At 46.2% G+C, this 14,839-nt stretch overlaps 1 protein-coding gene across 2 annotated transcripts in view; it reads left to right on the top strand.

The window, feature by feature from the left end:
* CELF2 (CUGBP Elav-like family member 2) overlaps positions 1-14,839 on the top strand; it is an 814,024-nt gene that overhangs the window by 292,146 nt on the left and 507,039 nt on the right. The window contains exon 1 of one of the 2 annotated variants that reach the window (XM_038530144.1): positions 5,552-5,618. The exons of the other annotated variant lie outside the window; for it this stretch is intronic. Within the exon in view, the coding sequence (XP_038386072.1) occupies positions 5,566-5,618 (53 nt within the window). The 5' untranslated portion in view covers positions 5,552-5,565. Of the gene's footprint in view, positions 1-5,551; positions 5,619-14,839 lie in introns of those variants that run through there. 2 annotated transcript variants of the gene reach the window in all.

Below are 14,839 nucleotides of genomic sequence, written 5' to 3'. Positions count from 1 at the left end.
AACGACCATCTTTGGAAGTTTGTCTCTACAGACATCATTAAAGTAAAGATATGTACAATACACATTTTATGTAACTGAAGATTAATGGTTAACTATTCAGGTACAGATTCCTTACAGCAGGAGCTGATGTGTGGTGCAAGAACAAAACACAGCAGCTGTGTTAACTGCCAAGTCTCTCTGTATAAAATAAATATAATACAGAGATGCTGCCCAATTTACAAAACGTCAGCTTCAGTCCATCTGAGCATATCAGTGCTACCAAAAGTTAAAAATGCATTCAACTAACCAGGCTTAAGACAAGAAGCCTAGGTGGCATTTCCTAATTCCCAATATTGATATCCAATATCTAATAAGATACAAGCATACTTTAATCATATCCCTGCTTTGCTGAAAAAGCAATCTCAATGTGGCTTTTTATGTTTGGCTTGTAACTAATACACGAGAAAAGCTTTAAGAACATTTAAATAAATGCATTTTGATGCCTACTTGATGATATCAGGGTGCCTTTATAGACCACCACAAATGAAAAATAATAATCACAGTGATCTTGCTATTTTTATTTAAAAGTCCATCTAGCCTAGAGCTACCAGATTCAGCAAATAAAACCACAGGGTACGTAGTTAAAGTTGACATTCAGGGCGGTGGAAGGGGGAAGCAAGTAATTGTTTATTAGTAAGTATGTCCCATGTAATATTGGGGGGGTGTATAACACTAAAAATTTACTCGTCGTTTCTCTGAAATCCAATTTTAACAGAGGGTGCTATATTTTATCTGGCAACCCTCGTCTATCATCATTGCCACACTATGGTTTGCTATGAAAAGCATGCAAAGCTGGATCCTATTTCCAGGGTCAAGAACAAGTGCTGGAGTTTCTGAGCTCCCTCCATCTGCCAACTTTAAAAACCCTGGCATATCAACAAGACCAGGAAAGCTTCTTTAACAGAAGCAGAATGCATTTCCAATTAGTCATTTCAGTTTCTTATAGGGAGAGAGGGACCTTCCCCACTTGAGGAGAAGTTAAGAGCTGGCAAATAAGAAAAGGAAAAATCTGGGACAAGCAGAAGGGGAAAGAATCTTTATCAGGAAGTTACAGAATTAGGAATAAGTGTAAAGGAAAACTTTCTAAAAGAGAACAATTATTTAGGATAATCATATTCCTAGGAATCCAGAGACAGAGAATGAAAAAGAGGATATAAAAATGTGTAATTTTTCCCTAAAGGGAAACATTTTAAAATATATTTTTTATTTTTCTTTATTTTTAATTTATTAAGTTCTTGACTCTCGGGAAGTTAGACATTTTGTGGGAGAGAAATTTCCTGAGACATCATACCTGCTTTCCAAACCTCTGTTCAATAGTCCGTCTAATATTTCTTATTTGCCAGCGGATGGAGAAGGCCTGTTTTCTTTTGTTCTTTGGCTAATTCACACCTCCAGGTGCTTCCTGCTTCTCTAACATAGAAGATGAGCTTCCACAGATCTCCAGCTTTGGCTCCAATGACATTGACCGCGCCCATATGAGATGCTGTAAGACCTGGGTAGCTTCATGCTTGCTGACTCTCTCTCAGCATTTTTCAGGGTCTTCTGGAAGGGCCTGGATCCGGTGTGAAATGCAGACTCCTGGGCTCCTGCTGTTGTCTCCTTCCTGACATTTTGCCTTTCAATCTGCTTTTCCAGGTGACTTGAAACTCAGTATCTGTGGAAAGCACGGGCTCATGGGGCTTGGCGCTTTCCTTTGTTTGGATGGAAAAGGTACAGACAGTGGGGTTGCTTTTTGTTTGGATTTGGGCTTGGGTTTCTGTACTTGGAAAGAGGAAGGGGTAGCATGGGACCTTCAGTTATGTGAAAGGGAGAATGTTGACTCTTGGGCTGGTAGTAGCAGGACAATTCATGAGTATTGCTTTATACAGATTGGATTCTTCTTTAACACATACGGACCATTCCCAAGAGCCAACCATTGAAGAGCCATTATAAGCCACGACAAAATAATCTGAGTTTTTAAAGGCATACATTTATCAAAATAGGAGAAGAATAACACGAATCAAACTAAAACTCATACAATGACACAGAGGAAGATTATATTTTTTTGGCTGAAGTTTTCACAAGGCTAAGCTTAACCTTTGTGTTTTATATACATTTTATTATAGCTTTTCCTGAGTTATAGATGAACAGTTGGCCCAGTTCTGAACAGGGCAGTGTTTTGGTTTGTTTTTAGTGAACACCCTCACAGGTGAAGGTGGGCAAATCATTCTGATGGGCTTTCTCTTAGTAGGAAGGATCCACCTGATACGAAGCTGTTCAGAATCAGGAACAGAGTGCTTGGAGGAAGGGGAAAAGGAATCCGTGATACACAGGCAATGTGGAATTACTCTAGAGGGTATGTGAGAAAACACTTGGTCCTCAACAGTAAGAAAGCAAAGGCCAAAATATTCAGCTTGTTCTGGACTCTGTACAACCTTTAACAGACCATTCCTCTCCCTCATCACCAAGTACTTCCAGGAAGTGGATTTGCAAGTGTGTCCTGAAAGCGAGGGTCTCCCTAGAGAGCCCTAGAAATCAAAGCATGAGGTTGAAGCAACCCCTCTTACCCATCCCTAACCTGATCCTAGCCCCAGTCCTACATCCCAACAGATGCTTTCTGCTTGAACATTCCTCTCTACTGGAGGGAGGGCGCACCTACAGTGCTGGTCCCAGGGGCCCTGGGGTCCCATAGGCACACCTTCTGGGTCCCACACCTCCCCCAAAGGGCGACTAGCCCTGTCAGCTCAGGCCATCTGCTTACTCTCTGCCTGCCCAAATACCCTCAGCTGCATTAACAAACTGGGGGTGCTTCTGGCAATTTACCTCATTAGTAAGTTAGTCATGAGGTCTGAATGATGAATATTCCTAAAGAAATTAGAGCAGTTCCTTCTACCTAGTAATAAACTTTCACTCTTAATCTCTTTCTGTATTGGAATTTGGTGCAGATTTTTTTTTTTTTTCCAAAGGAAAGTTTCTACCGCCTTTAAAAAGTTTTTGGAAGAACTAATGCCTTAAAATGGTATTTCATAGTTAATGAGCATGCTTTTGTCCTTTTGTCCTTTGACTGGAAGCCAGGTCCCTCTCCCTTTCACCCATTAACCCTGAACCCCAAGAGTTAAGGACTCTTTCCCTTTCTTTCCCCAGTTCTGAATTCAGGGGTGTGGTGGGTTAATGATATAAGGATGATGTCATTACAGACACAGAAACTATTCCATTATAATCTTTTGTTTTTTCCTTTGCTAACTTCCTAAAGGGAGAAACATTTTACTAATTATCCAAGCATTTGAAGCCCTTTGGAGGTACACTCTGCATAAATGCTATTATTATCACCCACATTTGGTGAAGTCCTGGGCATTAGAAGTGTTATGTACATGTCTACACATTATTACGCTGTGGCCCAAGATCCGCAGAGGGACAGCAACACAGCCCAGGAAGAAACGTGAAGCCGGAAAGAGGCGATGGTTTTGGTAAAGGGTATGACCTTCTTTTTAATTTCAGCATAAAGATGATTGTACTTCTAAAGAGAGTCATTTACAGCCATTAAGGAAAGTATATTTGACTGTAGAAGAACAAGTGTACATCGGCTGAGCGTTTGCTGCAAATTTTAAGGATGGGGTCCTTAGAGAAAAGGAGGATGGGGAACGGATTTAAAATGCTCTGAGGGGCATTTGGAGTTGACTAGAACTTCCACATCTTTCCCTATGGAGATCCAGGAAAGAACAGAGATCTCTTTCTTGGAAGGTTCAGCCTCAAGGCAAGAGACAGGAGCCCTTCCTCCTGGCTGACAAAGATTATGGGTAGTAACGTCATCACAAAATTGGAATCGTATCTTGTGCCCTTTTAAATCTTTACTTTTCCTGGGGTGGGTGGGTGGCTCAGTGGGTTAAGCATCTGACTCTTGGTTTCACTTCAAGTCATGATCTCAGGGTCTTGGGATAGAGCCCCGCCCTGGGTTCCATGCTCAAGGGGGGAGTCTGCTGGAAGTACTCTCTCTCCCCTGCCCCCCCCAAAAAAACAATCAATCAATCCTTAAATCTTTACTCTTCCTTATTGGGCAAGTCCTGGTTGGTGCAAGTGTGTCCTTAACACTCCCCTAACATCAGTTAAAATCTTTTTTCAACCAAGAGACAAAAAGCCCTAGATCAGTGCCTCCAGCTGGCTTATGTGTCTGGGTAAATTGTTTTATTAGGCCAGTGAAGCTGATTCTCCATTTATGGTAATGCTCTTGAAAATTCCTTTTAAAATAAATGTAAGAAAAAGAGAAATTTGATAGAAAGAGAATATCCAGTAAAGCTCATGTGGCACGCAGCTAGGAGGAAAATCTTGGGTGACCTGAGAGATGGGACTCAGGAGCCCACGTAAACTAGATGATTTCAAGGTCCTTTATCTCCAGAGTCCTGCCAGGACAGGAGGAAGAGCTTCAGCTGTAGAGTCTTAGCTAGAAGAGGGGGGAGGGTGTGGGAAAAGGGGGGAAGGGAGCAGAAAACCGTTGCTTAAGAGGCAGTGCCTAGGAAAATAAGAAATCTGTACACTCACAAAGAAACTCCATCAGCAGAGAGGAGAACAGGAGATGCTAGAGGAGAATAATCCTGCTCTTGATATAAATATATATGTATGTATATTTAACTTCTGCTCTGCACAGTTTCAGATGATTATGGAAAGGATGCTCAGCTTTAAAGAAAGGACAAAAGATAAACAAGTTGAGGGAAAAAAGCCCACACCCTTCCCCATTGTTCAGAGAAATTCTACATCCCTTCCTTCGTGCTATTTACAAACAGAAGAAAGAAAGAAAGAAGGAAAAAAAAAAAAAAGAAAAGCAGTGTAGTAAAATCACTGTCAGAAAACATACAATACATTCGAGCTTGTTAGCAGCCCGTTCCCAAATTATTTAAAAAAAAAAAAACAAATCCTAAAAAATTTAAAAATTTTAAAAATTAGAAAAATTAAAAATCCTAACAGTCATGTAGTTACAGCTTCTGAGGGAAGCTCTGAGCCGGATGCTAGCGTCCCAGAACCCAAGCCACCAAAAAAAAAAAAAAAAAAAAAAAAGGAAGAAAGAAACCTAACCAGTCTTCCGACAGGAATTTGAAAGCAAAATCTGCGAGACAGGAGGGGGTGCCCCAGAGGAGGAGGCTGCATGCAGCTCGCCGTAATCTGTAAATGATTGCTGCTAAAGTCTGGAGGCTTCAGGCTTGATCTGTGTTTGTTCCAAAAGAAAGCCAAGGAGGACGGTGTTAATAAAGAGAGATTTAACCGAGAGCTGTGCTTGGAATAAAGTGGGCTACAAAAAGGTCAAATTTGATCAGTTGGAGCAGATTACAGGGGCTTTAAAAGGTGGTGTGGAGAAATGAGCCGGGCCTGGAAGTAACCTAGCGCAGGACCGCTGTGGGGGCGGAGGGCGGCCGGGCCGCGCGGGCTCCTCGCTCCCGGGCAGGAGGGGGGCAGAGCCGGCGCCCCGCAGCCCCGCAGCCCCGCCGCCCCGGCCGGCTCCCCCGCGCCCCGCGCCCCGCTCCCGGCCCGGCCTGCGCGCGCTCCCGCCCCCGGACCATGGTGTCCCTAACCTCCGACTCCGAGCCTCTCAGAGACTGGAAAGTTTTAAGGTAGGCCTGCTTCTCTTTCTCTCCGCGGGCTGGCCCCGCTCGCCGCCAAGTTGCGCCCCGCCCGCGGGGCAGCGGGTGTCGTCGGGGCCGCGCAGCGCAGGGCGCCGGGAGCAGGGCGGCCCCGAGACCCGGTGCCCCCAGCCAGCCCAGGGCGCGGGGTGCACGGCGGACCCGAGACCCCGTGCGCCCACCGAGCCCAGGGCGCGGGGAGCAGGGCGGACCCGAGACCCCGTGCGCCCGCCCAGCCCAGGGCGCGGGGTGCAGGGCGGACCCGAGACCCGGTGCCCCCAGCCAGCCCAGGGTGCGGGGAGCAGGGCGGACCCGAGACCCCGTGCGCCCTCCCAGCCCAGGGCGCGGGAAGCAGGGCGGACCCGAGACCCCGTGCGCCCACCGAGCCCAGGGCGCGGGGAGCAGGGCGGACCCGAGACCCCGTGCGCCCACCGAGCCCAGGGCGCGGGGAGCAGGGCGGACCCGAGACCCCGTGCGCCCGCCCAGCCCAGGGCGCGGGGTGCAGGGCGGACCCGAGACCCGGTGCCCCCAGCCAGCCCAGGGCGCGGGGAGCAGGGCGGACCCGAGACCCCGTGCGCCCTCCCAGCCCAGGGCGCGGGGAGCAGGGCGGACCCGAGACCCGGTGCGCCCACCGAGCCCAGGGCGCGGGGTGCAGGGCGGACCCGAGACCCCGTGCGCCCACCGAGCCCAGGGCGCGGGGTGCAGGGCGGACCCGAGACCCCGTGCGCCCGCCCAGCCCAGGGCGCGGGGAGCAGGGCGGACCCGAGACCCGGTGCCCCCAGCCAGCCCAGGGCGCGGGGAGCAGGGCGGACCCGAGACCCCGTGCGCCCACCGAGCCCAGGGCGCGGGGTGCAGGGCGGACCCGAGACCCCGTGCGCCCGCCCAGCCCAGGGCGCGGGGAGCAGGGCGGACCCGAGACCCGGTGCGCCCACCTAGCCCAGGGCGCGGGGAGCAGGGCGGACCCGAGACCCCGTGCGCCCACCGAGCCCAGGGCGCGGGGAGCAGGGCGGACCCGAGACCCCGTGCGCCCACCGAGCCCAGGGCGCGGGGAGCAGGGCGGACCCGAGACCCCGTGCGCCCGCCCAGCCCAGGGCGCGGGGTGCAGGGCGGACCCGAGACCCGGTGCCCCCAGCCAGCCCAGGGCGCGGGGAGCAGGGCGGACCCGAGACCCGGTGCCCCCAGCCAGCCCAGGGCGCGGGGAGCAGGGCGGACCCGAGACCCCGCGCGCCCTCCCAGCCCAGGGCGCGGGGAGCAGGGCGTACCCGAGACCCCGTGCGCCCGCCCAGCCCAGGGCGCGGGGAGCAGGGCGGACCCGAGACCCCGTGCGCCCAGCCCAGTGCGCGGAGACCCGGGCTGACCTGAGACCCCATGCAGCCAGCCCAGGGGAGCGGGGACCCGGGCGGACCTTGGGCCCAGTGCGCCCAGCCCAGGGCGGCAGGATCCGGGTGGACCTGAGACCCCGTGCTCCCAGCCCAGGGAGGCGGGAGGCGCGGGGAGGCCTCCGCCGGGGGAGCGGGTGCGGGGCGCAGGAAGGGGCCGGCACCCCCGGAGGGTGCTCGGTGGGGGAGCCGGACCCTCTGGGACTTCAGCTGGAGAAGGCAGACTTCTTCCAGAAAACTCTGGTGAGATTCTGGGCAAATGCACATGTTGGTGCCTTCTCTCCCCTCTCCTCCCCTTCCCAGGTCTAATTGAGAAAAGCCAGTCTTAGGAAAATCTCAGCTGACCCTAATAACCGAATGAGTACAATTGATGTGCTAAGGTCCTCTCCGACTGCCCCTAAAAAGGTGAACTCTGGCCTCTCCATCTCTCAGAGGCCCAGGAAAATTAGAACCCAAGGAGCGCCAAAAGGCCGAGTTCGCGCATCGCCCCCACTTGGGTGTGCGCCGACCCCTTTGGTAGAGTTCACAATGAATTTTAGGTTTAACTTCACACCAAATGCTATTTCCCAGCCAAAAAAAATATATCCACTTTGGGCGATTTTTAAAATGTAAAAGTGTTGAGAAATTTTTATTAAAGGTCGTACTATGGGTCGCCTGGTTTGGCTCCGTGGTTGTGCAGACATCTGCCTTGGGCTCAGGGCGGGATCCTGGGGTCCTGGGACTGAGTCCCACATGGGGCTTCCCGCAGGGAGCCGCCTTCTCCCTCTGCCTAAGGTCTGTGCCTTTCAGTGTCTCTCATGAATAAATAAATAAAATCTTAACAAATAAATAAAAGGCATTCCACACAATGTCATGTTGTCCCAAATACTTCTCCCCTCGGCCCCCAGATATGGTTCCACTAGAACCAAACCAAGACCCAAAGAAGGAATAGAGGTGTGTACCTTACTGGGACATCTTTTTCCTGATTTTTATCTTGTATTAATTAGCTATTTCCTTCTTAAGATTTCTCCCTTAGTGTTTGTTGCCTTGAAAAATAATATTAGACATAATAGAAAAGAACAAGTAAAAGGAAAAATGGCCAATCTTTATTTTCCTTATTTAAGATTCTTACATCTTGTTTTCTAGAGCTTCCCACTATACATGGACATCATATAGTACCTGCCATTTTATAATCTGCCCTTTCTTTAAATACCAAACATATTTCCATGATTTTGCCTGCCCTTCATAACCATAATTTCAATGACTAAAGCACCGTGGTGTTGGTGTACCTTATTTTACTAAATTGCTCTTTTTCTTGAAAATTTAGATTGTTTCCAGCCCTTGATTTGTATGAACAACAACACAGTGAACATCTTTGTGTTTATAACTTTAAAAAAAGTGTGTGTGTTTTAAATAGTCTTTAACTCAATTTATTTGGAAACCACTTTCTTGAAAAGATATGCTTAAGCTATTGGTGATGTGTTGGTAGTACTTAACTTTTTGGAAGAGTAAGGAAAGGGCAGAAAGTTTTTTTTTTTTTTTTTTTTTTTTTAATTTTCTTACTGAAAGACCACATTAACGGGATGTAGTATTTCACATACTTGTCATGGTATTTAGATTCCTTAAAGGACTTCTGAGGGCCTACAATACAACTGAAACAACTCTCCCAAGAACTGGAGGCTCAGTGTTAGCAGTGGTGGTGATGCAAAGTTCTGGGTGTTAAGAACAATTAGAAAGGTCTTTATCATAAGAACAATTAGAAAGGTCTTATCATGCAGATGGTGGTTGCAAGAAGTTCATTGTTCAGGAGCTGGTGAGACCAGGTGAAATGCACTGGAGTGCTGCGGAAAGATGGAAGCGGTTACTGGGGTTCCAGGAGAGGTAGAGTGTCCATCCGGAGCATCAGGAAAAGGTTCCTGAAGTGGGTGACATTTGAGAAAGGTTACTGAAGGATCCACCCACATAAGTTTTTGCTTTCATTCAATAGCCCCCCCCCAGGATTTCTAGCTGAAAGGGCACAAACATTTTTTATGGGTCTGTGATATTTTCTTCTGTTTGTAGGTTTAAATGTTATTTTTAATCAAGTGATGGTAAAGTACTTCTGTAAATGTTCCTTTGATGCAGCTATTAGAATAAATTTTATTCTTTTTTCTTTAACTGGATGTAGTGACCTTCTTTAAAAGTTGAAATATTTCTTAAGAGTGCTTTTAAAAACCATTGTTTTGGGTGATCAACTTATTAACGAAATTACGCAAGTCGGTAAGGTGGGCCCTAGCTCCAGGAATGTGTTTGACCACGATTACAAATTTTGGCAGTGCAGCTGTCCAAAGGCCTTTTTAGACAAGGATCTGGGTCTTAATCCATTTAAAACTCAGTGATAATGTTGTCTTCCCCCCGCAAATGTGTGCCTAACATAACGGAAGTTGATTTTATGCCTAGAATAAGTAAAGCTCCACACGCTTGGACTGGCAAGGCCTGAGAAAGAGAAACATTTGTACGTTGACCACTTTGGGTGCCCCAGGTTCATTCTGTCCACACCTCTTCTTGGCAAGTGTCATTCCATCAGCTTTTAATTGTGTTTGATCCCTTCTTTGGGAAGGAATTATAAAGGAGCTAGTGTTTATGAACAGCATCTTGACTTCCATAATTGTGTACAATGAGGCTAAATCTGATTCCTTGAACCATTCACTCACCAGCAGTAAGTGGCTGCCTAGCCTATGGGGGAGGAGCAAAGATAGAACATGACCTTATAAATGGCATAATGTAGCAGGAGAATGAAGATGTATATGCTAATGCCATACAGGGTCATGTGTGGTATGCCAGTAAAATGCTTTAGGAACCCAGATGCGAGAGAACCTATTATAGTACAGAAAAGGAGCACCATTGCTGCCCTTGTCTAACAAATGAACAGAATGCTTGGTATATACTGGCAGAAAGGCTTTCAAACCCGCATAATCTGGAGTATTTTCAGGCATTTGTTCCACTAATGCGGCCTGGAGCCCTGCCACGCCTCTTGCTCCTGGATAGTGATTAAGACACAATTTTTAAAACTGCTTACATCACATTGTAGTGTTTCAACTCAGACCTAGTGGTGGGACCCGAGTTCAAGTCGTAAGCCTCTCTCAAAAACAGCCTAGTTGATGTCATTCCATCCTAGGTCCATTTCGTCAAATGGAAAAAAATGCAGGAATAGTGCTGTTGGCTGTTCTAATTACTGTCAACATCAAGGGGGCATAACTTCTACCAAAATACACGGCAACCATTCTCAACAGTAAGACGGACTCCCCTTTTAACCATTGAAAAAGTGCAAACATAAAAGCTTCACTCAAAAAATCAAAATCCTCTAAATCAAAAAATGCTCTTAGCACACAGAGGAGGGAAAAGGAAGTGACAATGAAAGGGACAAGCCTGGTGATATGATTAATGTGGAATTTAATATTCACTGATACTACTTAAGGTAAACAAGTTGGCAGTTGAGGGAGAATGAACAGGGCGGAGCTCTGTGCTCTTGCCCAGTCCCTGTGTCACTGCTGTGGAAGAGTCTAGAAAACCCCAAATCTAGTTTATTGAGCCCAGAAGATGAAGTGATAAATGAGGTCACAGAACTCATCAGTGGGACACATCTCCACTCCCCCATCTTCCGTGCTGAGGGGTGTATTCACCACCTTCACTTCCATTCCCATCCCTCCTCCCCTGATTTAAGATGCTAAACCCAGACCTGTCCTCAGAGCTCCCAGATGTCTCCTCAGCATTGCCAGTTTGTGTCCCAAAGATGACTTAAGGTTGCAAACTGTGCCTGTAATCTCCCCCCAAGACCAGGCTCCTCTCCGGTGCTCACAGGCTTATGAATCACATGGCTCTCCAGCCAGGTAGTCAAATCAGAAAGCTGTGCATCCTCCCAAATCTCTCATTTCTCTCTCTTAATTACATCCTTATGAGGTCGTTTCATTTGGCTCAGACCTCCACACCGTCTCCTCCTAACGCATTTCTCCGCTATCATTCTTGCTCTTGTAGTCTCTTTTCCACACCAGAGGAATGAGAACACGTGGAAGGCCATCAATCAGATTATATGACCTTCCTATTTAAAAGCCTCCCTTATACTCTTCAAATAAAAGCCAGTATCCCTATCCTGACCTGCAAGACCCCATCTGACCTAGCCTTCAACTGCCCCTGCAGCCTACCTCCTCTCTCCCACAGCTCCTCTTCCCTCTCTGGTCTACTTTCTCTTCCTCAAACAAGCCAAGTTTAAATTGGCTGTAGGATATTTGCATAAACTACTCCCTTTCCTGGCCTGGAAATCTTCTCCTTAGCTGTTTGCAGGGCAGGATGCTGCTTCTTATTCAAGTCTTAGCTCAAATGTCATCTCCTCAGAGAAGCTTTCCCTGACCCCTGTAATTTAAAGTCACCCAAAAGTCATTTTCTGGCATATCTCCCCAATAGGCTGAACCATATAGAGTTGCCAGCATTCAGCCATTTTTAGCCTATAAAAATCTTAATTTTATGTAGTTCAATTAATATTCTCATGGTAACATCCATACCTGCTATTTTCACATCAACTTCTTTATTCCCTCTCTTCCCCATTAGAATATATGGTTTGTGGGATAATGGTGTATACCCAGGACCTAAGATATTTCCTGGCATGTAACAGATAATGAATGAAGAATGAATGGTCAATGTTTGTCCCCCTGTCATCAACTTTACACTCCATGAGGCCAAAGGCTTTATGTATATTTTGTTCATACTCAAATGCCAGTATTTTCCATAATGCTAGTGATATGTCATGTGGGATGAATTAGTGAATTTGAACAAATGATTCCTAACTCCAAGTTGAATAATCTTCAGGTTCTCGTTCCTGTTCTAATCTGGATTTGATAGCATGAAACATTTTTAATTCATATACCTAGTATTGAAGCAGAATTTATTTTTTCTACACAAGAGAATGATCTATATCAAGGGTTGGCTGAGATAGTAGATACTTCAGGTTTTGGGGGACCCACAACCTCTGATGTAACTACTCAACTCTGGCAAGGTAGACTGGAGCTTGGATGTGATGGGATAAAACTTTATTTACACAAACAGGCCGTGGCTGGATTTGGCCCATTGGCCATAGTCTATCTCTCCTTTGTTATCTAGGCTAATGATTTGACTAACAAGAAAATAGAAGTGGTTTTGACTGATGTTTTCAAACCTCACAGGACAAAGTGCATATTATAAACTTGCCTCATGATTGGGAAAGAAATTTAAAGGAGTCTTAATGATATTTCAAAGGTCAGAGATGTTTTAGGTCATGAGCAAGTGACCTCACAAAGATGCGATTATGGTCTGGAGAAAGTTTATGGATTGCCATCTCTCTTAAATGTTTGGATGAGTCTTAAACTAGAACAAGATACACTTTTGCCTGTTCCCTTACAGAGTGTGTGAGAAACTCCCATTAATGAGAACAGCACATGTTGATGGAAAAAAATAGATCAGATCCTGACATGTTTTAAGTAACTGCTTGGCCTCGTTTCTTTCTTTTTTCATTGCTTTCTCGAGCTCATTTAGGAGACATTCCCCTTTCACATGCCTGATAAATCTCCCAAGATGAATTCCAAATTCACAGAGGAAAACATGCTCTGTAATTTTGAATGAATGCCATGTGTACATATTCCTCAGCTCACATGACATGACATCTTGGAGATGCATGGAGAGGGGAGAGGTTATGTGGAAGCTCTGTTGGTGTCCACTGAGGGTTGGCTGGCCATCTGCAGATGAGGGATTAGTCCTCTTACAGGGTGACATAAGAATTATTCACACTTTCTATGTGCCAGGCTTTATGCTAAGTGCTTTATACTTAATAGCTCATTTAATCTGTGCAACAGCCCTATGAAGTAGGTGGTTCAATGGCTGCTCCATTTGCCAAAGTGGACTTGGGTTTTGCTAACTCAACTTTGAAGAGCCAGAGCACTTACAAGATGATGTCATATACTGTCCTGACATAGCACCTTTCTTTGGTACATTGGTAACTTGATGAAGCATGTTGCCTTAACTATGTCTCAGATGGGAAAAAATGTGCACCACATCATTCTTCCTTTTCCCTTAGGGAAGTCTGAAGAATTCTGACCCAGTTACTGCTGGGTACTTTAAAAAAAAAAATTTGCAGAGCAGGGGGGAAGTAGGCTATGAAAATACAACATCCAGTAATAATTCTCTAGGTGGAATGAATTATGTGTTTATGAAAAGTGAATACAAGACCCGGGCCTTTTAAATAATTTATTATTTTGGAGAATAATCTACTATTTTTCACAAATCATGACTAATGTAGCCCATGACCTAACTAATAATGACAAAGGTTATTATAAAAATCACATAAAAATGTAAAGTAGAGAAATCCTGTTATCTGTTGGGTGGATGCTACTGCCATCACATTATTTTCTCATTTCAGCATTGAAACAAAACCCAAAAAACCCTGGTGAGTTGTTTCCACTCCATTGACACAAATAATCAGTAAAGAAATACTTGGTATGCCCCCCCCCCCCCCCGCCAAAAAAAAAAAAAAACCCTGGATGCATCTGTTTCACTTGTGGGCTGAACTAGCAAAGTATCCAGTAGAAAACCAACAAGTCCAGGTCATTTGAAACATAGGGGTGCCTGGGTGGTACAGTCAGCTGAGCATTGGACTCTTGGTTTTGGCTCAGATTGTGATCTCAGGGTTGTGAGATTGAGCCCTGCCTAAGGCTACTCACTCAGCATGGAATCTGCTTGAGATTCTCTCTCCTTCTCCCCCTGCCCCTCCCTGGACTAAAATAAATCTTAAAAAAAAAAAAAAAATAGAAACAGGAAAAAATTCCTCCTCTAATCAGATAACATCTCCCAAAGGTAGGAGACCACAGTGAAACTGTTTTCCCAAAGTGGAGAAGAATCACATGGCACTTTTATTCCATCATTTGGGAGTAGAAAGCCAAATTTGCCACTTACCTGCCGACGCTCCCACACAGTGCTCAGGCTCAGTGTCAGATTACTAGAATCACATGCTGTAAAGAATGCTTAAGGAAAGGTCTGGGGTACAGGTGTCCTGTCTGTTCTCACACAGACCCTTGCTTCACCTCCTCTCTCCACTTTAGTGCAATGAGAGAGGGACTGATCACTCTCTTCAAGTCTGCTTTAAAAAAAAAAAAAAAAAATCTTCCCTCACCCCAAGCACCATATTATTCACAGACATGGGCTATCTGTCTTTTTTACCACTGTCTCCAGGAAAGCCTAGTCCTGACTTCAGTGTGACACTTCCTAATTTCAGCTGAGAATTCTCCCCCCCCCCCCTGTGCCTTCCCACCATATCCCACCCACTTCTCAACGGCAAGAAAGATTTTCCTTCTCCTCAATGATCATAGCACTGAATCAAACCTTAGATCCTCAAATGCAAGTGCACATTTTTCTCTAGTCCATGACATTTATGTACATCTCAGTTCCATTAGCAGGCTGAGAACTCCCTGAAGATGGAGGGAGGTCCACGTCCGATTCATCTTGGCATCCACTTGCATCCTTTCTATCACCGGACAAGGCATTGTGCCGAGCCAGTATTTGCACAGACATCCATACATTCCTCATTTGTAAAATGAGAGACTGAGCCAGATTATAGCTCAGGATCCCCATCTATAAAATTATACGATCAATGTGAAGTAGAACAAAGAGGCATCCTCCCACAGGATCCACCTCCAAGCCATACCATGAATCCTTCTCCTACCCTGTCGAGTTTTTCTTGCGGCAAAGCAATTCTCTTTATATTGATCCTCATTTTCTTTCAAGGCTCTTTTATTCCCAGTCCTTCTGTAGAGTTGATGGCCTAAGCTGCAAACCTGTTTTCAGACGTTTTGT

Source organism: Canis lupus, chromosome 2 (assembly GCF_011100685.1).
Source record: "Canis lupus familiaris isolate Mischka breed German Shepherd chromosome 2, alternate assembly UU_Cfam_GSD_1.0, whole genome shotgun sequence".
NCBI lineage: Eukaryota > Metazoa > Chordata > Mammalia > Carnivora > Canidae > Canis > Canis lupus.
Note: the sequence above shows the minus strand (reverse complement) of the source record. Positions and strands in the feature narration are given on the sequence as shown.